This window comes from Mauremys reevesii, linkage group 10 (assembly GCF_016161935.1).
Source record: "Mauremys reevesii isolate NIE-2019 linkage group 10, ASM1616193v1, whole genome shotgun sequence".
Classification (NCBI taxonomy): domain Eukaryota; kingdom Metazoa; phylum Chordata; order Testudines; family Geoemydidae; genus Mauremys; species Mauremys reevesii.
In genome coordinates, this window is record NC_052632.1 from 7,124,848 (window position 1) to 7,149,263 (window position 24,416).

Consider the following 24,416-nt stretch of genomic DNA (forward strand, 5'->3'; position numbering starts at 1 on the left):
ACTAAGCAGTTGGACTGTGAGGTCTCAGGTCTTAGGAGGGGCTATTAGGTAGATGATCCCAAGAGCATGCCTAGGGACCCCAAGATAGGAACAGCGCCTGGGATCTATTCAGACTCCAGAGGCTTAAAACATTGGGGGATTCACTGGTGGGATCCCCTCACAGCAATCTGGTGAGTGGCCAAGAGGGGGCGTTTGACAGGAGTTGTGACAGTGTCTAACTCCCTTTGACTTTTAATGGGGGCTAGACGCATAACCTGCTTAAGTGCTTTATAAACTCCCACTCATCTTTAGGTAACTAAATATCTGTGGAAATCCGGCCTCCCTTCCTCCCAATGCAGCCTGGGATATTTAACAGCAGGGACTCCTATGTTAATAAGTAAAGTCTGTGGTACAGTTGTGGGCTGCTTTGTTGTCATTTTTTTAAGTGGATGATGAAAACAGAGCTGTTTGCCATGGCATCGTCTGCATTTCTCTTCCCCTTGTACCAATGAGCACAGAGAACTGTCTCATATAAAGGATGTTTTTAAGGCTACTCGGCTCAGTGTATGCTGCCTACCTTCTCCCATTTGTAAAACCGATCTGCTTTGATAATCATGTCCGCCAAGTTGATATGGTTACCCCGGGCAGCTACATCCAGGGATGTTTTTCCTTGCTGAAATTAAGGAAGAAAAAAAAAGAACAATTTTGCCCAAAATGTATAATCACCATTTCTCTTTTTTAGAGACTAATCTGACACCCCCCGCACTCCCTGTTGTCATAGTCTTTGAGCACCTCCCAGTCTTTAATGTACCTTTGTGGTAGGGATTATGCTATTATCCCCCATTTACAGATGGGAAACTGAGGCCCAGAAAGATGAAAGTGACGTCTAAGAGGATACAGAAGAAGTCTGTGGTGGAGCTGGGACTTGAACCCAGGTCCTAGGCCAGCACCTTAACCATTGGACCATCCTTCCATTTCATGCAGCTGCAGTGATTATGGATCTTCCATCATATGTGGGAGCTGAAACACCCCAATTACTACTGGTGATAGACAAATGTGATCCGTCATTACTTTATTCCCAGCTCTTTAAGAGATTAAAGTATAATTATTTTTACCTGTTGTTACAGGAGCAGGGTTTACAGAAGCCAAATTAAGGGGATCAGCAATCATTTATATAGGCAAGGTGGATTTGGGTGCATTGCAAGCCTAGTGCCTGCAGGGGGTGCTAGAGGGAGTCTCAAAATGGCACACGCTGCACCACTGAGCACTAAGTGCAGGGGGCAGGTTCTAGCCACTCTCCCAACCCAGCCCATCATCTGTCCCTTTAGATGCTGGATGCCACTAACTGCTCGCCTTCTCTTCTGCTCTGGGAGCCGTGGTAGCTTTGCTAATTGCCTTGTGCCCTGCACAGAGCCAGGTTCCCTATGCCTCTCTCTGACAGCAACCATGCCCTCTCTGCGTGCCCTCTCCCCACTGCATCAGGCAGGAGCAACCACAACTTGGCCCTAAATGTCTCTGATCTCACCACTTAGAGAACAGGGGGCTTCAAAGCACTTTACAGACATTCACGGAGTACCAAACGTTTGCACCCGTGTCTCCAAGGGCACAACTCAGTACTACAAGTTAAGTCTGAGACGAACTACGGCCCTTTGTCCAACAGATTCACTGAGGTGTATGACTCTGAACTGATCCGGGTAATCCCACAAATTTCTGCAGTATGTGTATGAACAGAAACCATCTCCTAGAAAATGACCCAATCAGTTTGACTATTAATGTATGAACAGTATATTGTATGAACTGTTGTGTGCATAGATAGAGAGGAATGGGACTGGAATACATATCATCTGTCTATCTTATCTATGTATCTATCAGTTATCAGAAATAAATGCAGCATACCAGGAGAGGAATGCTGTGTTGGGGTTGACTTTTTGGTAATGAGTTCTCACTTTGTACTGGGGATAAAATGTCCTCAATTTAGCAAGCACGTTTTCCCTGTGCAGTGTCTTCCTCTAGTCCAGGGGTTCTCACCCAAGAGTACGTGTACCCCTGGGGTACACAGAGGTCTTCCAGGGGGTACATCAACTCATCTAGATATTTGCCTAGTTTTACACCAGGCTACATAAAAAGCACTAGCGAAATCAGTACAAATAAAAATGTCATACAGACAATGACTTGTTTACACTGCTCTATCTACTATACACTGAAATGTAAGTACACTATTTATATTCCGATTGATTTATTTTATAATTATATGGTAAAAATAAGAAAGTCGGCAATGTTTCAGTAGTGGTGAGCTGTGACGCTTTTGTATTTTTATGTCTGATTTTGGAAGCAAGTTGTTTTTATGCTTGGGGGTACACAAGACAAATCAGACTCCTGGAAGGGGTACAATAGTCTGGAAAGGTTGAGAGCCACTGCTCTAGTTCCAAGATGGTGGCAACAACAAACATTTATTTTGGTTCAGTACCTAAGGCTAAATCATTGGGTTTGGTTTTTGTTTATAAAACGTGCTGCTGTTTAACTTCATAGCGAATTGTAGCTCTGATACTAACCTGTGGCTGAATGTCCCTGAGTTTCCCCCCCACATATGCAAATATGCCCAACTACACTCTCAGAACAAAGAACAGAATTTGCCTGATGCTCTTAAAATTCTTTTAGTTAATTGGAGTTCTGGGGTTTCTTTTTTCTCCCCAGCAAGCAGAGCACTGAATGCTGAGTATTTCAGATCTAAACACACTGGATCTTTTATTTTTTTACCCATTAAAATGTTTCTTTGAACTATAATCCCTATAATTTGTTATTAATGATCACTACAGAATAACACTGTTTGGTTAGTATAAGTGAAAATATATGGCAGTAGCACAGGGTCACCAGATAGCAACTGTGAAAAAACACGGGACGGGGGTGGGGGATAATAGGCACCTATATAAGAAAAAGTCCAACAAAAATGGGACTGTCCCTTTCAAAACGGGACATCTGGTCACCCTACAGTAGCAGGAGTCGGATCTGAGAACTTTGCATAGCAATGAGTGAACTACCCTGTACTTTTCTAAGAATCATTCACATCCCCTTCAATATTGAACACACCCTGCCCACCCCCACCCCCCAATAAAAAAGCATTATTTTAACTGTTTATTCCTTAAAAATGTTTGTATGTTAATAACACTGTCAGTTTTACTCAGGGGCTGAGATCAAACAAAACATGTCTTTCCTCCAAATCCCCACACATCTATCCCATCCCTAAGGATGTTTACCTTATCAATTAACTTCAAGTTAACTCCTGCTATGAGAATCATCTCAGCTATGTCTTGTCTCCCGTGTTCTGCAGCGATATGGAGTGGTGTCTGCTGCCTCTGTGTAAAAAGAAAGCAGAAGCAAGATGAAATACCTGGGAGGAAATGCTGGCCAGGAATGATGGGAATAAATATGGCCATTTATAACAATACATGACTGAACAAGAAGCAATGGTCTCAAGTTGCAGTGGGGGAGGTCTAGGTTGGATATTAGGAAACACTATTTCACTAGGAGAGTGGTGAAGCACTGGAATGGGTTACACAGGGAGGTGGTGGAATCTCCTTCCTTAGAGGTTTTTAAGGCCCGGCCTGACAAAGCCCTGGCTGGGATGATTTAGTTGGGTTTGGTCCTGCTTTGAGCAGGGGATTGCACTAGATGACCTCCTGAGGTCTCTTCCAACCCTGAGATTCTATGATTCTACTGGGAGACAATGCTAAGTGTGTACAGAGGAGCACGTTCTGTTCTCCCTCATGCCCATTCAATGTCAATGTAACTCTCCCGTCAACTGGAATGGGCCCACAGTAAACTGCTAGAGCCATTCAGACATAACAATGGTCTGGGCTGGTACCAGCACTAGGAAGTCCTCGACGGTACGTATTTCAGCCTAAAGATGGATGAACTTGTTGTATTATACAAAGCACCTTTGGGACTATTGGAAGAAAATCCCAGGAAATTTAAAAGAAACCAAACAAAATAATGTGGCAATTTGATGCAGGTATGAAGCAAGCAAGCGTGCATTGAGATAACTGCAAGAGTAGAATGAATAATAACTAGAATCAAATGCTAGGTTACACAGATATTTTTGTGTTACAGACACGTCATTAGTGAGACCACAATTTTGACTGAGAGCCAACCAAATCCATCCTTACCCCCCATTTTCAGTCAGTCATTCTTAACTGTCTCAAAATATCCTTCTGTGCTGAAATTCTCTCTCTTTGTGTACAGCTCAGAGGGGCTGAATCAGCAAACTTTGTGTATCTATCACCCAAAGAACTCAACAGGAATTCCACGCACAGAGAGCACTTGCGGGGTCAGGCCCTGAATTTGCTTGGAAAATGTGAACAATTTAGCCATTTTCATGTTTCAGGAGCTGAACATCCACGTTTTCCACATTTAAAAGCGTTGTTCTTTCCCCTACCCCTGCTCAGAACTGGCTGATTTAAAAGCTCGGTTAATGTGGTTGACGGCTTAGAGATGGAAGGGTTCCCAGCCTTACGTTATCCGGGATGTCCAGGTTGCACTCTGTGTCGATGAGGAGTTTAACGATGGCTGGGAAGTTCTGCAGCACTGCAATGTGCACAGCTGATGCATTTTGCTGCGGGAAGAAGGTGCATTACTTGCATATGAGGGGGAAAAGGCATTGGGGTCTCTAGCTCACACACAGCCTGGGGTCCTGGAATCTGCTTGTAGGGGGGAAATGTAAGGATCCAAGGATGCAGGTCTACATCCTGGGGCTGTGGGGGCCACGGCTTGATGACACTCATTTGTCAGCACCAAGGGAGATGGGCAAAGCACCATCTTGTTAAACCTGGAAAGTCAATCAGAGCCCCCAAGGCCTGCAGCTGCCCGACTGGCTCATACGCATTGCCTACACCAGGAAGTGAGCCACGTGGGCTGGCTGAGCAGCTGTGCAGGCGTTGGCCCCTGCTCTTGCCTGCCTCCTGCAATCCTGATCCAGCCCTGTTCCTGACCTGCTCCTCACTCCTAGCTCCCGCCTTGATCCTGCTCCATGTCTGATCCTTGTCACTCTCCAGTTCCTGCCCTTTCACCTTGCTCCTGACCACTGGCTCCCAGTCCTGGCTCTGCCCCCTTGCTTTGACTTCCGGCTCAACCCTTGGCTTTTAGTATCTGACCCCAGCTCCGATCCTTGTCTTTGATTACTGGTCCTGACTCTGGCTCAACCCCCTAGCTCTGGGACTTGGCAGTTGACTCTGGTTCTTACCCCCACTTCCATTCTCTGACCTAGATGCCTGCTCTGCCCACTAGGCCAGACAGCCTACGTCCCGGTTCCTAACAGCAAGGGCATCTTGGCCGGAACACAATGGCTACTTCTGAAACTTAACTTCCATTCACGCAGCCTTTGGCTTAACGTATAAACTGCAGCCAGGATTGTTCCAGGTTCTACGAGGGAATGATGTACGGCGAGGCTTAGCCTTCTTCCTGCTGAAGTCCATGGGAACAAGCTTGCGGCTACTGTTGTCATATGAAACACAACCAGCAACTAAACTCTGCTTTCTTGGAACCCAGCTCTCTTGACAATGGCTGGCGATAGTCTATGCACAGGTGCACACAGGCTCGGGGTGGCCTGAGGGAGCAGCAGTTTTCTACCCAATTCTGGCTCCCCTCCATATGGTAAGCACTCCATAACTGAGCTGCCAAGGGGCATTCTCAGGCAGGGCCCAGGATCAGAGGACATGTTCTCCCACCTAGAAATCTTGCCTTGGCTGAATGAAGTGCTGTGATTAGCCAGAATATGGGCTCGCAGCAATACTTACTTTTGCAGTGTTGAATTGAGCCCTGTATTTTTTTGCCAAGCTGAAAGAAAGCTGGACTTTGGCTCTCTCTCTTCATTAATGCTTAAAGCCATTTAATACGACTTACATGATTAACTGCATCTATGTAGATTCCTGCATCAATAAGGATCCTGGCCATGTCTTCATAGCCATGGAGAGCTGCATAATGAAGGCAGGTCATCGCTTTCTGAGAAAGACAGCAACATGGCCGATATTAGTCGGGACCTTTTCTCAAGCCAAAGGACGTATTTCCAGCGGGGCGTCTGCTCATTCTGCTTCCCAGTGATCCCAGTTGTTTTAGAGGCCACCCCAAGGGTTCTCCCTGCATTCCTTCCACTGGGGAGCGAGGGAGGAAATCAGTGCACACAGTTAAGGATGCGACAATACTAGGATGATAGATTTCAACTGGATAGCTCCACAACCAAAGCCATAACTACTTTCACATGGGAATGCAACTATTTGGTTGAATGGCCTTGATTGCTCATGCCCTGCAGTGAAATCAGGAGTTTTGGAGGTACAAGGCATGCAGGACTGACCCATTTAGAGGGAATCTTCTCTAAGATACAAAATTCAGATGAGTTTCGCCATCTCCCAATTGCCCCCTTATCCTTCAGAAAACCCTAATGATCTTTCGCTGAGTGTTGTTTTTCCCCTGTAATATTCTCATATCAATCTGCCCTGATGGGCTGTCCTCTTCTCTCAGACAGTACATGTTTTCAGAGGGAAGATGATACCTGTTCAATCAGCCTGATGCTACAGCACTATTAGATTCCATCCCCACGAAGGGAACTTCAGTTTAATTGGTAGTGAATAATTCTCCCACCCTGGGCCAGACTTTACATGACAAAAAGACGGCTTGCTTGCTCCCTTTGGCCTGGCCTCATCTGTTGGCTGGTTCCCAGCTGCACTGTCCCTTGAGAAGGCGGATTACCACACACTGCCTCAAATTTGACCTGGCGATGTCGATTTCAGCGCTAATCCCCTCATCAGGGAGGAGTACAGAAATCCCTTAAGTTGACAAAAATGGCTTCGTCATGTGGACGGGCGCAGGGTTAAATCGATCTAACGCTGCTAAATTCGACCTAAACTCGTAGTGTAGACCAGGGCTAAGGGAATTCCTGTGGAGGCAGGGTGTCCACTGTAGCGAACGAGTCAGTCTGTGTTTGGTGACAGAATAAGAGGCAGCCAATGACCCACCAAAGCTGGGACTGAAAGTGAGACCTTACTACAAATTCCAGGGTACGTGTAGACAAAATACCATAATGGCAACTGCCTGCGCCGGGACCTTCTGGGCAAAGCGGCTCACATTCAAGTGTTTGAGGCCTAGCCTTTGGGCAAATGGCTTTCCCACTCTGAACTGATACCTTATTAACCGAAGTAACATTCCAGAAGGCGAATGGAGATTAGCCCTGCGTGTGAAAGGCTGTGCCAGCCACACAGTTGCTACAAGTAGCACAAACGTGACGTGCTCAGAGACAGAATGATCTTTGGACCTTTCCTGCTCACCTGGGTTTGGGCATTAATGTCACAACCAGCTTCCAAGAGGACTTTCACGCAGTCATAGTGGCCTCCCTCCACAGCCAAGTGCAGAGCAGTCAGACCTTCCTGGAAACACAGCAGAACAAGCTTGACATGGGCATGCTAGTTTAGGCTGAGAGCCTTTAATAAAGCAAGTATCACTCTCTGTTTCACAGGGAAGGACAAGCCACAGCTGTGCGGTAAGAGAGTCCATTCATTAACTTGGGCTTCTTTGGCAGCTCGTCTTCCGAATCACTGATGTGTTAAAATCATGGTTCTAAGGACCAGGGATTCATTCTCACTCCAGACTACAGTTAGAAAAAGGAAGGAAATTAACACACACACACTAACAATATAGTGAAGGCCTCACTCCGTACAGACTGCAGTGGGAGTTTTGCACGCAGCATGGGACTCTGAATGTTCTGATCGTCATATCTAATACACTGTTCTTTAACCCATCTGCCCCAGGGTCTGCAAGCAAAGTGATTTCACCCACACGTACTAGCTAGTGCAATTCTACCCAGGCACAAAAGAGTGAGTTTGAAAAGGACTCCATGCCTAACCCTGTAATTTACTATTAATTAAGGTCACAAGCTTAATGTGATTTAAAGATACTTTTGTGCATCAACAAGAACACACTATAATAAAATAATTAAAACGTCCTCCCAGGGAGTATCAAATCCCAGGGAGTATCAAATGTCACCTTACCAGAATCTTATTTACTCTGCAAAGAGAGCATTAAATAGGATATAAGAGGAACCCTGATAAACTTAACTAGTAGCGTGCCCAGCAATTGCTAAGGACTTTACTGAGCCAGTATTTCTATCCAGGGTTTTAACTATGTTTAGGTCTTCTGATTTTAGGTTTTAACCAACAAAACGCCCCCAATACTGATTTCTTTTTTGTTTTTGTTTATTCATTAAACAGCAGAAATGCTTCCTTGTAGCTAAGGGCTTGTCTACATGGAGCAGTAATGCGGACAATGGGAGCATGATTTCTGAAGCACCCTAATGTGTTGCACATTAATTGGTCCATGTAGACCCTGCTGGCATGCACTAAAGGTTCCCTAACGTGCTTTAACATAGTGCTGTTTGAAACAGTACTATGTCATTGCACTAGGGAACATTACAAAGAGATTACTCATTACACTGTATATACAAAGAGAAAGCCCTGAATCTCCCCTGATTTTTGGACATTACATAAAAATAAAAAATTGCTAAGAAAATAAACACCCAAAATGAAATGCATAAACCTCAAAAAACCAGAAAGCCTTAACTATGTTCCAATCACAGACTCTTTCTCTGTACAGATGAACAACGAAAGATCTCAGATAGAAGGGTGATTTGTTCAGTTACTAAGGCAACATTGTTTCAGCAAGATTTATTTTAAAACAAAATTCATTAGCTGTTTAGGCATCCCGAATATGCAGGGGTGAGAAGATAAACAAGTGTCACAATGAGGGATTTTGGGCTTGGCTTTTGGTCCAACAGGTATTTTGTTCTTTCACCGATATTCTGTACACATGCCCAGCACTTTGGATCAGTGCATTTTAAATAAAACCAGACTGCTATATAAACTTGTTCTAGATACAGTCCCCATCAGTCCTGGCCAGTAGGGTTGGTTAAATCAGCTGGTGTGGGAGATCACCTCTTAGGAAGAAAGGGACGATCTGGTCTGGTTTGTTTTGCACTCACCATGTTCTTTTCTTCTAGGTCCAGTCCAATTTCTACAATCTTCTGCAGCACCGTGGGGTGCCCATTTTTAGCAGCTAAATGTAGGGCTGTGTTCTTTTCCTGCAAATAAACATTGTTTTGTGTGTAAATAAGCTGCATGATCAAGTACTTAGACAAGCAACTCTCTGCAAACCAATACTTAGGGTGATTTAGTCTGACCGCAAATCCTGTAGTCATTCTCTTATGCGTTAATCATCATTTAAAAAAAAAAAAAAGATCAAATTCTGATGAAGCTGCTTTAGTGCATCAAAGGGAGGTCTAGGAGACTCTTAATATACATTGAACATTACGTTGTAACAATAATATGCTTCTCCCAGATCCCCAAATGTATATCCTAGGTGATGTTAATTATTACTGTTATGGAACACATGTATCAGTCCCCCATTGCTGTAGGATCTTGTTATCACTGTAGTGTCAGTAATGCCTCAGATTTCACACTACAGAACGATGGCGCATGGGTCTCGTGGACCTTCTCTGAATGGGGCAAATGTCTTCTGTCTCCTTTATCTGTCTAGTTACTGAGACATCTCCCATCACCATAATATAGGAGCGCCCCAATGTTCAGCAAATGGTAGGAGCATGTACATTCCTTGATCTAGATGACTGAACTGATGATCCTTTTGTCTGTCATTCCTCTCAGTGTGGGCCCAAGAATAGAAACCCCACTGTGTCCTTCTCCCCACTAGGGGCCTACCATCTACCTGCAGACATGCCAATGGGAAAGCTTTTTCTGGTAGAGTCAGGCTGCAACTTCATCGCAATGTACCTTAGAGTTATGACATCCAGAAAGCTCAGGGAAGAGTGTCACCCCTGTCCTTGCTCCACTATGGTGGTGTACTTGGAGTGCAAACAGCCAGGGGGAAATTTCCTTGGCACAAACACTGCAGACCACTGTGCGACCGGCTGATGAGCTTATGCTCACAACCCACCTGCACTAGATTTCAGCCAGCCACCCAGCTCGGTATCCCATTAACAGTCCCTCGAGCCATCTAGTCCCTGGTTACATTTCTCTGGCCCTGTTCAATGGCTTTTGCTTTCCATACCTTGTCTTTAACACTGTGACTACAACCTGACCCAATCAAGAACTCCACCACTTCTAACCTCCCGTGCTCTGCAGCCAGATGAAACGCCGTCTTGTCCATCTTTAGGTAAAAAAAAAGAAAGAAAGAAAAAATGTGGGAAACTGGGAAAGCACAAAACACCATGATTTTTGCTAAAGGCCCAAAAAGAATGTCTCTGTGAATACTCACATCCTGGCAGGCTGGTTGTATTTCAACCCCCAGGTATTAGTGCTGTACTTTAAAGGTAATAGTATAAATCACCAGGAGCAAAGGGTTTTTTGTTTTAAATGTGGAGGCGATCTTATAGAAACAAGCTGATCTGAACCACCCCCGGGTACGAACAGTTTGGTGTACTTTGGTTTCATCTGGCACAATAAAAGGGCAAGTTAATCTCAGTATTTATTTTACAGGAAGAGGGGAAAGTAAAAGGTTTATCACAAGGAAACTACAGTTTAAAAAGGAGAAAAGGAAAAGGATCTGCAGCATCGGTTATCTGGTGAGTCATTTATTTTAATAAAGGTTTCAGCTAAAGGTCATTTGCATGTTCGACCCACTTTTTCTGGGCAGCAAAGCAAATGGATCACGGCAGGAAGTGTGTGGTAAGGGAAGAAAGGGCGGCTATTGACATCAGTCAGGGTTCTGCGTGCAGGAGGGCAGAATGTGGTGCTGGAGTTCTGCCTTGCGAATGCAAGTGCTTTCTTTATTAACAGATTGAAAAAGCGGCGTGCCGCTTGAACAGATCGGCAGCAATCCATCAGTAAAAGACCCCTGGGAGATATAATAATAAGAAAAGGAAACTGCTACCCAGTGCCCACTGCATCAGCCATGTTAGGGGAGCAGGCTTCAATTAATGGAACCTGGATTGAAACTCCAAGGGACTAGCGTGGGAGAGAGGGAGTTAGCTGAGGACCCTTGGCTGTAGAATTCTCTACTGACTGGAGCCAGAGTCAAATCACCATGGAGATGGGACATGAGATTCACCTCCTGCTGCAGGCCTTTGCTTGAGAACCAGAGGTTGGAGTGTGATACCCTTAATATTAATAATCCCTAGCTCCTACATAGCACTTTTCATCCATAGATCTCAAAGCACTTCACAAATGAGGTCAGTATCATTATCTTCATTTTACAGAGGAGGAAACTGAAGCTCAGAGAGGGAAGTGACTTGTCCAGGGTCACCCAAGAAACTAGTGGCAGATCTGGGAATCGAACCCTGGTCTTCTCAGTAACAGTCAAGTGTCCTGTTTGCTAGGCCATACTGCTTCCCTTACCCATGTTGACTAGCACCTTACTCCATAAGTGGTGTCATTAACTTTAATAGCTGTACAGTACATAAGAAGAACATAAGGAAAGAAGAAAGAAGGGTCAGACCCAAAGGTCCATGGTCCATCTAGCCCAGCATCTCTACCGACGACAGCCCTTTGCAGGGTGCCCCTCGGAGTGAACCTAACAGGCAATGTGATCTCTCTCTCTCTCCATCCCCATCTATCTCCTCTGACGAACAGAGGCTAGGAGGACACCATCCCATCCTGGCTGGCTAAGCCATTTTATGGTTAGCCACCACATGAATTTATCCAGTCCTTTTTAAACACAAAACCTTGGTATTGTTACAGAGAGGTGCTATTTAACATGAGTAAAGGTATCAAGAATCTGGATGTGAATGAGGAGTCAGCCCTGCTATGTTCTTCTTAAAGCCGCAACCCAGATTTGCCCTCTATGTGCATCTGAGCGCAAAATCTGGCCCCGAGGACTTGATCCTGCTCCTGTTGAAGTCCATGGGAATGTTCCCATTAATGCCAATGGAGCAAGATCAGGCCCTATGAAACTAAAAGCAGTCCAGCATCTTGCTACCTTGTCCGTCTTATCCACATGCACATCCTCCAGGTCCTCCATAATGAACTCCATCACCGTGATGTGACCTCTCTGAGCTGCGCAGTGCAGCAGGTTTCTGCCATTCTGCAGAGGGAAGAAACCATACTTGTTTACTGAATCAGCAGCTAAATTGCTTGATTTTTTTTTAAAACAGCTTGTTTCTGTTAGAAAACCCATCTGGCACCACCCAGCAGCTAGGTCAACTTGTGCTGTAGATAGCTGCTCACTGCTTCTAAGAACCGATGTGCTCTGGCCAAACGGAGGTTGATTTTTAAACACACCTACTGCTGATTTATTAATACAGTAGAACCGCAGTTATGAACACCAGAGCTACGAACTGACCAGTCAACCACACGCCTCATTTGGAACTGGAATTGTTAAACATAAACTACTAAAAAAAGTAAAGGGAAAGCAACATTTTTCTTCTGCATAGTAAAGCTTCAAAGCTGTATTAAGTCAAGGTTCAGTTGTAAACTTTTGAAAGAGCAGCCACAGCGTTTTGGTCAGAGTTACAAACAACCTCCATTCTCCAGATGTTTGTAACTTAGGGTACGTCTATACTACCCACGGGATTGGCGGGTAGTGTTCAATGTATCAGGGATCGATTTATTGCGATAAATCGTCTGGATGCGATAAATCGATTCGCTAATCGACTCCCGTACTCCACCTCAGCAGGAGTAAGCGGCATCAACGGGGGAGCCATGCCAGTTGACTCGCTGCCATAGGACGGTCAGGTAAGTCGAACTAAGATATTTCAACTTCAGCTACGCAAAGTCGCGTATCTTAGTTCAAACCCCACCAGCTAGTGTAGCCCAGGCCTCTGAGGTTCTGCTGTAATATTGTCCGCTTCTATAGCATTTTCCATCTTACGCTTTCAAAGTACCATACAAACCTGAGCTGATAAAGCCGTATACACTTTTGCAGCAAAAATTATTATAGCCATTTTACAGATGAACCTAGGTGCGAAGAGATGATCAAGCCATACACTGAGTCAGAGTGAGGAACAGAACCTGGACTGCTACTCCCCCACTCCAACCATTATAGCGTATCTCCTCTCTGGAATTAGTACAGAATACCAATAGCTGATGAGAGGGACTAAAGCAGCTAATAATGGTAGTGAGTGTTGCAATATTTCTTCCTAATGCCATGTGAACCTTTCCCTGCATTACACAGTCATGGGAGTTTACAGCATGTGTTTATCATAGACCAGGCAAAAAATGTACAATCACCACAAAGAAGCCATCCCATCACGATAATAAACTCACTGTCTATCTCTAGCTGTTTTGTAGAGTTGCCATAAAAATGGCTCACGTCTTCTGATTTCATCGTTAGTAAAAGATCTGTGTTCTCTGTTGTGCAGGCTGGGTGTATTGGCTTGTGGACATCTCTCATCAAAAATACAAGTTCCCAACACACAGACATGCCAGTTTCAAAGGTTTCCGACAGAGATTAGAACAGCTCCAAACTCAGGAGACCACTTCAACTCATTTAGGTTTAATCCCCAAAATTCCCTGCAGCCTGGCTATAAAGTCCACTCTCCTGGCCAGATCCTTCTCAGAGAGAATGGAGTCGAATGTCAGATATCGCAGAGGGAACAGCAGCTACTGGAATCACTGGCTGCTGCCCCTGCCATGTCACAGGAGGTAATAACCTTTAACTATCCACCTCTTACAGATGCTCCTGCGTGCCACACCCTCATTACCAGAGCAGTCAGAGTGTGCAAACACCATAACCGTGACATAATGTAGCATGAATTCATTTTATAACACTCCTCTGGGAAGTGACCTTCCTTCAGCAGGAATGTCATGTACACAGATGGCTTGAGTCTGGGTATGGGGGAATGTGGCAGCAGCAATACGACATCTCATCACTTCTCTCAAAAGCAGTGATACAGCACAGAATACGGACTGTCATATTCCCCTGGGTTTGCTACACATATTCAACTGCTGAGAGATCTGGAGGAGTTTATTGCCCATGGCAGGGAGGAAGGGCTGTAGCTCGATTTAAGCCCATGGATATATTCTTCTTATAATATTACAAAAATGAACTATAAGATCTGAACACCCACAGAATCATGTAAGAGGAGGAGTAACGGCACTAGAACTATGAGACAGATGCTTCAGAAGACACTGGTACAGGTACAATTACCACGCTCTGTGCGGACGCCCAAAAGCAACAGTTTCCTCTGTGCAGTGCTTACAAGGGTCAGGTTTTCTAGTCATTTCCTGGTTCCTGCTTTCTCAGCACTCCCAGGTTTTCCCCACTGCAATTACACACAGGAGACTAGTTTGAAATTCCCCCTTGCCTCTCTCTCTCCCTGTCACCTACTGGCAATGAATAGCTGGCATCAGGACGCATGAGGAAGCTGCCTCACCTTATTGACACAGTTGATCTTGGCACCGGCGTTCACGAGGATTTGAAGAACGCGCAGATGGCCAAACCAAGCAGAGAGGAGGAGTGCATTCATTCCAAACTGTGCCAAAGGAAACAGAGCCATTTCCACCCTTCCTGTGATAGTCCTTCCCTGCCCCGCCCGCTCCCCCAAACATTGCAGAGGGTCATCGGTCTTCAAAATGCCAAAGGCAATTTGAATGGAGATAAAAATAAATAAAATGTTTCAGTGTTTTCCCCATTTTCTGGCCCAGCTCCCTGTCTCCTCACCAGGACCTCGGCTCTGGGTGCGAGCTGCATCAGTGACTGCTAAGCAGCCTTTTTCCTCTAGGCTGGCATCTCATATCCACTGGCAGAAAGTTGTTCCCATCTGCTGGCTTGGTTTGCTGGGCTCCATTTGCTATCTAGCAGACCAGCCCCACAAACCACCAACCGAGGTGGTCCTCCCTTGCAGCCTGGTTCACAGCCTCAGCAGAGAGGGGAAGGATTTCATGGACCCTGAATGACCTTCTCACCCCTAGTGCTTTGAGACACAGTCAGAAAGAAGCTTGCATGGCTGATGCCCATGCTGCCTCCAGGGCTGCTGATCCCTTGCCTTCTACCAGCATTACATTCAATGTAGGACAAATCCCCCGGCCCCAACCTCTGCAGACAACCTGCAACAGGCTGCAAAAGAGAGTCACGCTCCTACACTGTCTTTGTCGTCCACTGGGACTTCGTGCTCCAGCAGCAGCCGCACGGCTTGCTCGTTCCCGGCTCCAGCGGCCCAGTGCAGAGCAGTCCTGTCTGTCTGGAAAGGAGGAAAGGGAAAGGTAAGGTGGATACAAGCACAGGGTGAAATCCCAGTGCAGCGGAGTCAATGGCAAAACTCCTATTGCCTCCAAGGGGCCAGGATTTCACCCACAGTGCATATTCACGCACCACAATGCATCTTGCACCATAGGGTACTGTAATGAAACGGAGGATGAAGGGCAAGTGGACACCCTGGATTTTGCAGGTTCAGGGCCAGACCTTGGAATCTAAATGCAGGCAAAGCTCCCATTGCAATGCAAGGACTGTAGGATCAAGCCACTAGGGTCTTTGGGCCAATATAGCTCTATGCTGTGAGGAATCTAAGTCTTTGTTTTAAAAACAAGCATGAGTTGGAAGCAAGTAGGACTAATGGTAAATGCATCAGATCTCTCTGAAGGGAAACAAAGTTAGGGACAATCTCAACCTACGGGCTTCAGGGATAATTTTCCCAAGCATTTCTGTAAATATTTGGGAGGGACTCATTTGTTCATGCAGAGCCCCATCCAGTGAGTGAGTACAATGGGTTCTCGTGCTCTGGAATGGGGGCCTGGGCACATATTGGAAAAGCCCACCCATAAAAGGAGTGGTACCGTCCAAAGAACAAGGTGCTCAGATTCTGCACTGAGGAGAGCTATGGCAGCACCTGAATAGAGGGATGGATGGAACAAATCTTTACGTATGGCCACGAGTCTGAATTCCTTGTGCACCAAAATTGTTTACAGCTTTCAAATCCTTTTAGGCCGCGTGCCGTGGGGTGTTTGCGCCATGCATGCTGTGAAAGGGTTAATATGGGCCCAAGAGGCCAATTAACCAGGCTGGGTGCTCCTGGAGGATGGGCCAGTCCCAATTAGAGATAAAGCCCAGCTGGGTGAGAGGGGAACTAGTTTTTTCCCCACCATGAAAAACTGGGGGAGCCCAGTTGGCAGGGGGGAGCCCAAGATGTGAAGTGAGGTGGAGTGGAGAGTTTCCTCTCTCTGGGAAGCAGCCCGAACAAGGCTGAGAGGAGCAGACAGGCTACTCCAGGGGGTGAGCAGGAGCCTGACTAGGGCCAGGGGCCCTGAGGAGCCGTAGTCTGCCTGAACCCTTGAGTGAGGGGAGGTGTGTGCCAGCCTCTGAGCCCACGGGGTTCACCAAGGCACAGAAGCCTGTAGCTAGACAGGCGGCTGGCACAGAGCAGCAGCAGCATGTCTGTGACAAGATGGCCGTCAACTGAGCCCAGCAGGCTAAAGGTTTGGTTCTGTTTACATGTGTTAGACTTCGGTGAGCTGCAGTAGGCCAAAGGACAGTGGGGGAAACTGAGGCAAAGATGCTGCAATGCCACATCCAGCCAGGAGGGGTTGCGCTGGGGCAGCAACTTGGATACAGGGAGCAATGCATTGAAGAATGTGCTCTACCATTGACTACTTGGCCCTGGGTTGGTGCTTTTACGCTTTGCCCAGAGGAGCAACTAATGAGGAGAGTAACGTTTCTTTTATGTCTGGAGACACAGTTTGGACGCTAACTGGCTGCAGCTCCGAGAGTCCCCGCTGCAGCTAGAAAGCAAAAGGCACCTACATTGTTTTTGGCTTTGACATTAACCCTTGTCCTGATGAGCTCTTGCATCCTGGCTATGTCGTTCCGCTTTGCTGCATCGTGGAATTCTTTTTCTGAATGAAGCACTGAAGCATGAGAAAAGACAAGACAGGCAATACGGTAAGTGGTCATGCTGAGCAGAAGTAAGAAGCAATCACTGTTCCTGCTGAATGTTTCCTGCATCTCACTCACTCATTATAAATGGGCTTTAGGAACGATAATTCACTGGCTAGGTGTCTACCCCTCTTATTGCCTGCTGAAGTCCCAGCCCTCCAGACTTCAGTGTGTGCACAATGCTGCTCCCTGCCTTCTCACATGTACAGAAGCATGAATGCGTCACCCCAGTCCTCTTCCAGCTCCACTGGCTTCTCATCCATTTCAGAAGCCAGGCTGAAATTGCCTTCCTGGTTTCAAAACCTGCCTCACAGGCTTGCTCTTGTCTATCTTGTCTCTCCACTGCCCTTTGGCTCCCACTGTCAGTCAGCACTGGCCTCCTCTGTCCCTCCACACAGTTTCCTCCCTGTAGGCGCAAGGGCCTTCTCCCCTGCAGTTTCTGCCATGAAGAACACGTCTCCCGTTCTTTTCAAACCTCAGCTGCAAACACATCCTTTCTCTCTTTCCCACACATCCCAATCTTGCTCTCCCTTGGCTGTTGTTTGTTCCGTCACTCTGTAATTGTCCTATTACCTTCATTTTGCTGCGGGGGAAACTGAGGCACAGAAAGCTCATGTGGTTTGCCCAAGGTCACCTCAGCAGGTCAGCAGTAGAGATGGAAATAAGCCTCCTCCCCTCTTCATCCCCAGTCCCATATCTCCGCTATAACCCCACGCTTCCTTTTCTCTCTGTTACAGGAAACGCAGCTAATAACACATTAGTTAAGGTTATCTGACACTTCCCATTAGAAGACCCTGTTTCTAATTACTTATAATTTTGCCAAACTTTTAAGAGTTTAGGCTGAAATATACTGGGGAAAGTTTCAGCACGAACAGTCCAGCTGCTCTGAGAAGGAGATTGGGGGCAAAAATACAGTGTTTTGCCCACGTTCAAAAAATTCTTACAATCATTTGATTGAGAGCCTCTAGTGCCTCCATGCTTTGGAGCAGGGGCTTGGAATTTGGCAGGGGGTCACCCTGGTGTCAGGCATGTGCCTTTGAATGTGATCATATACAGGAACTCCTCACTTAACGTTGTAGATATGTTCCTGAAAAATGCGACTTTAAGTGAAACGATGTGAAGCGAATCCAATTTCCCCATAAGAATTAATGTAAATGACGAGATTAGGTTCCAGGGAAATTTTTTTCACCAGACAAAAGACTATATTTACACACACACACACACACACACACACACACACACACACACACACACACACACAGTATAAGTTTTAAAGAAACAGTTTAATCCTGGTACACAGTGATGATGATTGTGAAGCTTGGTTGAGGTGGCGCAGTCAGAGGGTGGGATATTTCTGTTAAATGAACTAGCAATTGACTGAGCCCTCAAGGATTAACTCTCACAACACTCTACAAGGCAGCAGAAAAGGAGGGAGGGCAGACAGAGACACACACCGTGTGTGAGAGAAAAAATGCACATTTCCCCATCTGAAAAGTAAAGCCACTTAACTCGCTCCTACCGCTGCAGGATTAGTGCAGTTATTCTTAGCAGAAGTGACATTAGTTATAACCATAGTCTATTAACATATTTAAACACTAGTCCCTGCCCATGCTAGGAGATACATAAGGAACCTCTCTATACTATGCAATGCTGCTGACTCACGTTCGCCCTAAAGCAGTCACAGCGCAGGATCGCCGGCGGCGGCTCCCCCCATCGACTCTGCTACCGCCGCTCACCCTGGTTGAGTTCCAGAGTCGACGGGAGCGCGTTTGGGGATCGATATATATCGATCCCCGATAAATTGATTGCTACCCGCCGATCCGGCAGGTAGTGTAGACATGCCATTCATGCCAGAATTAGGGTATTGTCCAACGAATAATAGGATGTTAGACAATCCAGCATGGTCCCAACAGCTGGCCCTGAAGTGATAGTCAAGGGAGAATCCTAGACAGTAGTTAGAATGAACACACAAGTGAGGGATCCTGGAAGCACTTACTCAGGTAAATTATCCTTACTCTCCTGGGCGATCCTACTGACTGTCATGGGATTATCTCTGTACTAGGACTTCTCAGGCATGACCTGCTTTGAAGAATTGGGCATCACCTTTGGAAATAGAAAAATCTAATTTATACCTTGCTCAGAACTAACTGTCAAGTCATACTCCTTAGTTGTTGGGAATGTCAGAATTTCAGATGGACAATGTCATTTATGATTCATTCTAGTCAATATTTGTTCAGGCGTCACCTAAAAACTCATCCCCGGCTCTTAACACCAGCAAGTTTATTTGTCTTGTCATTTACAGCACTATATCTGTGGATGGATAAGAGTTCTTGGACTCCTGCTTTTATTGCATCCATTAAACAGTTGGCTATAGCTGTCTGTGATATAACAGAAAAGGTAAGAGAACAGATGTTGTCAGACACTACAGATAAGCAATATTGGTATTTGTCACCTACCATATGTCACCATTACATGTGTAATAGAGTATGTAGTTTAATGCCTTTCATAGAAAGCTATGAACAACCTGACAATGAATGCAATAAAAACAGGAGTCTGGGGAAATGTACCTGCCATTATATAATGAAACCAATAGCAACAAAACAGCAAGTGTATCTGTATGTTAACAGGGTTATCTTCATCCTCCCAGTCCCTTCCCATCTACACCTCTACCTCGATATAACGCGACCCGATATAACACAAATTTGGATATAACGCGGTAAAGCAGTGCTCTGGGGGGGGGGGCGGAGGGGGGCTGTGCACTCTGGCGAATCAAAGCAAGTTTGATATAACGCGGTTTCACCTATAACGCGGTAAGATTTTTTGGCTCCCAAGGACAGCGTTATATCAAGGTAGAGGTGTATTTATTAAAGCAACTTGTCTTACATTAGATTATAAACACTTTGGGGGCAGGGGTGATGTCGTCTGATACATTTGTACAGCTCCTAACTAGTGGGGTCCTGATCGGCGCTTTTGGGCATTACTGCAATACAAGAAATAAACAGTAACCGGCCAGTTTCAGTGTTACAAACTAATCCTCAGTGTTTGATAGCATTTGAGGGTAAAGTTTGAGAGATTTCCAAGTCACACATGAGAGAGACAGACAGTGCCCTACCAGCGAAATGGCTACAAACGTGTCAGAAATTGGTTCCAAATCAATTTAGCATATGAAGAACTTCAGCTTTCTGGTTTTGCTTATTTTGGGGCACGACGAAACCCTTTTTTTTATGAAGCAGCGTGATCTTCAGAGCTATGCTTTTGGGGAAGGTGATGTAATGTGGACAAATCATACCCTGTGTAAGGAGCTTGCCCTCTAACCCCATCTCACTTAACTGACTGTCAAGCCAAAGAGATGCACAGCAGGGCAGATGGCGGAACCAGACGGATGGTTTTGACCTGACAAATCAGCAGCATGGATGAGCGCTGGGGATTTTAAAGGCAGATGATAATGGTAGCAGGGCCGGCTCCAGGCACCAGTGCTCCAAGGGGCGGCACTTCTCAAGGGGCGGCACTCCAGCCCTTTGGGGGCGGCTCTTTTTATTTTTATTTTATTTTTTTTGCTTTGGGGCGGCAAAATTCTGGAGCTGGCCCTGAATGGTAGAAATGTTGGGCCAAATCCTCAGTGGCTGTAGATGGATGTAGCTCCATTGACTTTGCTGCTGTTTTACATCAGCTGAGCATGCATAGTGAATGCTAACACACTCCAACTGCAAGAGAGCTTCAGCTTTAAAAATGTTCCCATACTATACTATATTAATGTGTATATACTAACTATATATACACATTAATATATATAGTGTATTTTATATTATATCTAATATATACAGTGTGTGCGTACATCTATATATATGGTGTGTGTATATATACTCTCTCTCTCGATTATATTATAAACCTTGCCAAGATTTTACATCAACAGAGCCACAATTAACACAAAGCTGAACGTGGAACAGTAGTATCCTGGAGGGGATGGCCCTGCTGCTCCCATTGAAGACAAGGGGAGTCTGGGCACTAGCTTCAATCGTCCTAGAAGCAGGATTATCCCTACCCTGTTAGATCACGTATGTCAATGAGGCAGTTGTTTCCATACCACATGGGTATTTCACCAAAGTGGCAATACCAGCATTACTTGGAAAGATGGGGGTAGCTTGCGTGAATTGTTAATGCTGCTGATTACACATAGAGTGCCCTGCTGCAGATGTTTATTTCTGCAGATCAGCATAAATTCTACTGCATCCCAGAATTCAGTAACTCAGGAATATGAATTCTGTTATCCCAAACTATGCTCAAAATAATCTGAACAATTTAACATCAGTGCACTTGCAGAAAGCTTATTGGGCAAGAGATTTTGAAAAGCAGCCAAGGAAATTTGTGGGCAAACATGTTAAAATAACGGTCTTTGTTTTATTTAAATCAATGGAACACAAAGAAGATCATTTATTGCTGTTACTTCAGCTTTACAATGGTATCATCGCTCCATGCTGTGCTTAGAGGGATCATAAATTAGGATGTGATGACAATAGGATGATGATTGTTATTAAATATACCTTCACAGAAGTGCATGATGCTTTACAGAAAATAAAAAACAGAAAAGATCCCTATCCAGATTTTACAAAGCCTATGTATCAATAGAATTTTCTGAGGTTTCTTTAGTTCAAACCATCACCTGCTTTTCTGGAGACCTAAGATCCAAAAGCTGATACTGACTATAAATAAAAATGAAAACTGACCAGTTTTGTTTCAGTAGCCAAACTGAGAGAAATGCAAAAGCAATTAGATGCTTAAAATTCTGTTTCAATCGTTTAGTGTTAGTCATATGAGTGAGGGAAATTTAAAACTATAGTCCAAATCACACTTGCCTTATTGTTTATGCATTGAGAATGATCTCAAAACCAATCCAATTCCATATAAAAGACATATGCAATTCCCACTTGCTACAATGGGGTGAATTAAGATTTGAGTTTCATTTCTTCCAAATTTCCAATCTAATCGTCTGTGGCTTTCAGCCATACCCTGAGTGTTACTTTAATAACTTGGAGTGTCAGCGTTATTTATAATGCATGGAACACGCAATGTCTACAGGATGTTCTACAGAGCTCATAGGAGCCCAAACAGGGCCTGGTTTTCTAACGTTTCCTGTAAAAATAAAATATTAAAAAAATAACATCCCTGATTTCACCCAGTGGGCCAAATTGCCCTTCATCACCCCAGTGTACAGGAAAAGCTAGAGCTAAACCCTTGACTCTAAAGGAAATAGTGCAGATTTATGTTGACATAACTGAGGGCAAAATTTGGTCCAGAACGGTTTGAAGAGCCATTCTGAAAGAGCATCAAAAATAGAAACTGCAGGGGAACTCCTGCTCTGTAAAACTCATCCTAAATCCCTAGGGACTTCAACATGCAAACCTGATTTACCTGGGACGCATTCAAATACTAGGATGATGGGCACTATAGAAAACCCTCAATAATGGATTTACAAATAATGACAATTCACTTCCATTTTCTACAGTCTAATGACAAACAGGAACATAATAATAATAAATAAAAACGGTATCACTTGCACAGCAATCCCTGGGCTTATTTTCATGTTCATTCATGTATGAATGAAACCCAAAGGGCAGGTTTCTTAAGTAATTTCCAGAGTCTCAACTTTGGCAAAGTTCCCTTTCCCACCTAAAAGACTAACAATAGTTTGTGTAGGAGTGAAAGAGTCCATCCTCTTCCAAATGGGTTTTATTTTAAGGTAGTTTTTAAAATATTTGCCTTTCCTGATAATGACGGGTTCACCTCCCCCATTTTTATTTGACTTTGTGTGTGTGTGTGCACGCGTCAGCTGAGTGTGTCTGAGTGATCTTGCTGAGTGTGTGTGAACTGGCTGAGTTCCTCTGTTTGTGAATATGAGTGTGAGCTTGCTAAGTGTGCATGCATGTCTGTGTGAGCTTGCTGAGTGTGTGAGCTTGCTAAGTGTGTGTGAGTGAATATGATTGTGTACTCTTGCTGAGTATCTCTCTGTATCTATGTGGGCTTTCTGAATGTGTCTGTGTACGAGTGTGTGTGCTTGCTGAGTGTGTCTGTGTGAGCTTGCTGAGTGTGATGGTGTGCATGTGTTTGTGTGAGCTTGCTGAGTGTGAATGAATATGAGTGAACATGAGTGTGTCTGTGTGTGAACATGAGTTTGTGCTCTTGCTGAGTGTGTGTCTCTGTGTGGGCTTGCTGAGTGTGTCAGCAGGTATGTGTTTCTCTCTGTGAGCTTGCTGAGGGTGTCTGTGTGTGAAGATGAGTGTGAGCTGGCTGAGGGTGTCTCTGTATCTGTGTGAGCTGGCTGAGGGTGTCTGTGTGTGAACATGAGTGCAAGCTGGCTGAGGGTGTCTCTGTATCTGTGAGCTTGCTGAGGGTGTTTGTGTGGAACATGAGGGTGTCTGTGTGGAACATGAGTGTGAGCTGGCTGAGGGTGTCTGTATCTGTATGCTCTTGCTGAGGGTGTCTGTATGAACACGAGTGTGAGCTGGCTGAGGGTGTCTGTGTGTGAACACAAGTGTGAGCTGGCTGAGGGTGTCTCTGTATCTGTGTGCTCTTGCTGAGGGTGTCTGTATGAACACGAGTGTGAGCTGGCTGAGGGTGTCTCTGTATCTGTGTGCTCTTGCTGAGGGTGTCTGTGTGAACACGAGTGTGAGCTGGCTGAGGGTGTCTCTGTATCTGTGTGCTCTTGCTGAGGGTGTCTGTGTGTGAACACGAGTGTGAGCTGGCTGAGGGTGCATGTGCGTGTCTGCACGTACGCTCCATTGAGCCATGCCCCGTTTCCCATCCCACCATCCCCGTCCCGCCGGCAGAGCAGCCCCGCGACGCCGGGCGGGAAAGGCGGCTGCGCTTCCCGCCGCCCGGCGGGTCCCACTCACAGATCTCCTCCTCCTCTGACACCAGCCCGTCCTCCATGCTGCAGCCGCCGGAGCGCCCGGGCTGGGCTCCTCAGCGCCGCGGCATCGCTCGGGCCCCAGCTGCCCCCGGCCCGGCGGGGATCCGCGCCCCGGCTCCGGCGAGCCCTCAAGCCCCCGGCATGATCCGGGTCCGCCGCGCCGCTCGCTGCTGCTGCTGCTGCTGCACGGAGCCCGGCCGCTGCCAGCGGCTGTGTTGCTAAAATGGTGTCAAATGACATTCTCCAGCCCTGCCGCCTGCGCGCCCTGCCCGCCCCCGGGCTGAGGGCTCCTCCCCAGCCAGACCCGGAGAGACGCCCCCACCCCCTGCACCGCCCTCCGGAGCAGAGCCCCCCACTGCTGGCCCAGCGAGGCCTTGCTCCAGTGGGGGCTGGCTGCCAAGTGGCCCAGTCATGGGTCACCCTCCTCCCCCCCGCCAGGAGCCAAAGAAATCAGCAACCCCAAGCAGGTGCCCTAGACAGACACCCCTGGAGAGCTTAGCCCTGTCCAACAAGGCCTGTGCCCAGCCAAGCCAGCAGCTGGGCCGCCCGCATGGAAGGATTCGATTTTTACCGGTAAATGTTGGTAACCGTTGATTTCCCCGTACCCAAAACGGGAGGGAAAATATTTCCATCCATTATAATTGCAATGTACAGACAGAAAAATGCTGTGTCC

At 46.0% G+C, this 24,416-nt stretch overlaps 1 protein-coding gene across 5 annotated transcripts in view; it reads right to left on the reverse strand.

The window, feature by feature from the left end:
• The window catches only part of ANKDD1A (ankyrin repeat and death domain containing 1A), a 29,912-nt gene extending 5,955 nt beyond the window's left edge, over window positions 1–23,957 (reverse strand). For 2 of the 5 annotated variants that reach the window (XR_005585333.1, XM_039490766.1), the window contains exons 1-11: window positions 16,705–16,905; window positions 15,050–15,148; window positions 14,342–14,440; window positions 11,947–12,051; window positions 10,081–10,179; window positions 8,999–9,097; window positions 7,293–7,391; window positions 5,875–5,973; window positions 4,490–4,588; window positions 3,234–3,332; window positions 557–652 (exon numbers count right to left, since the gene is read on the reverse strand). Coding sequence is in view for 4 of the 5 variants with exons in the window: in XM_039490766.1 (XP_039346700.1) it covers window positions 557–652; window positions 3,234–3,332; window positions 4,490–4,588; window positions 5,875–5,973; window positions 7,293–7,391; window positions 8,999–9,097; window positions 10,081–10,179; window positions 11,947–12,051; window positions 14,342–14,440; window positions 15,050–15,148; window positions 16,705–16,905 (1,194 nt within the window). In the remaining variant the exon portion in view is untranslated. Of the gene's footprint in view, window positions 1–556; window positions 653–3,233; window positions 3,333–4,489; window positions 4,589–5,874; window positions 5,974–7,292; window positions 7,392–8,998; window positions 9,098–10,080; window positions 10,180–11,946; window positions 12,052–14,341; window positions 14,441–15,049; window positions 15,149–16,704; window positions 16,906–18,832; window positions 18,940–23,726 lie in introns of those variants that run through there. The other 3 variants (XM_039490770.1, XM_039490768.1, XM_039490769.1) reach the window with 3 other exon arrangements.
• Window positions 23,958–24,416: the final 459 nt, after the last annotated feature.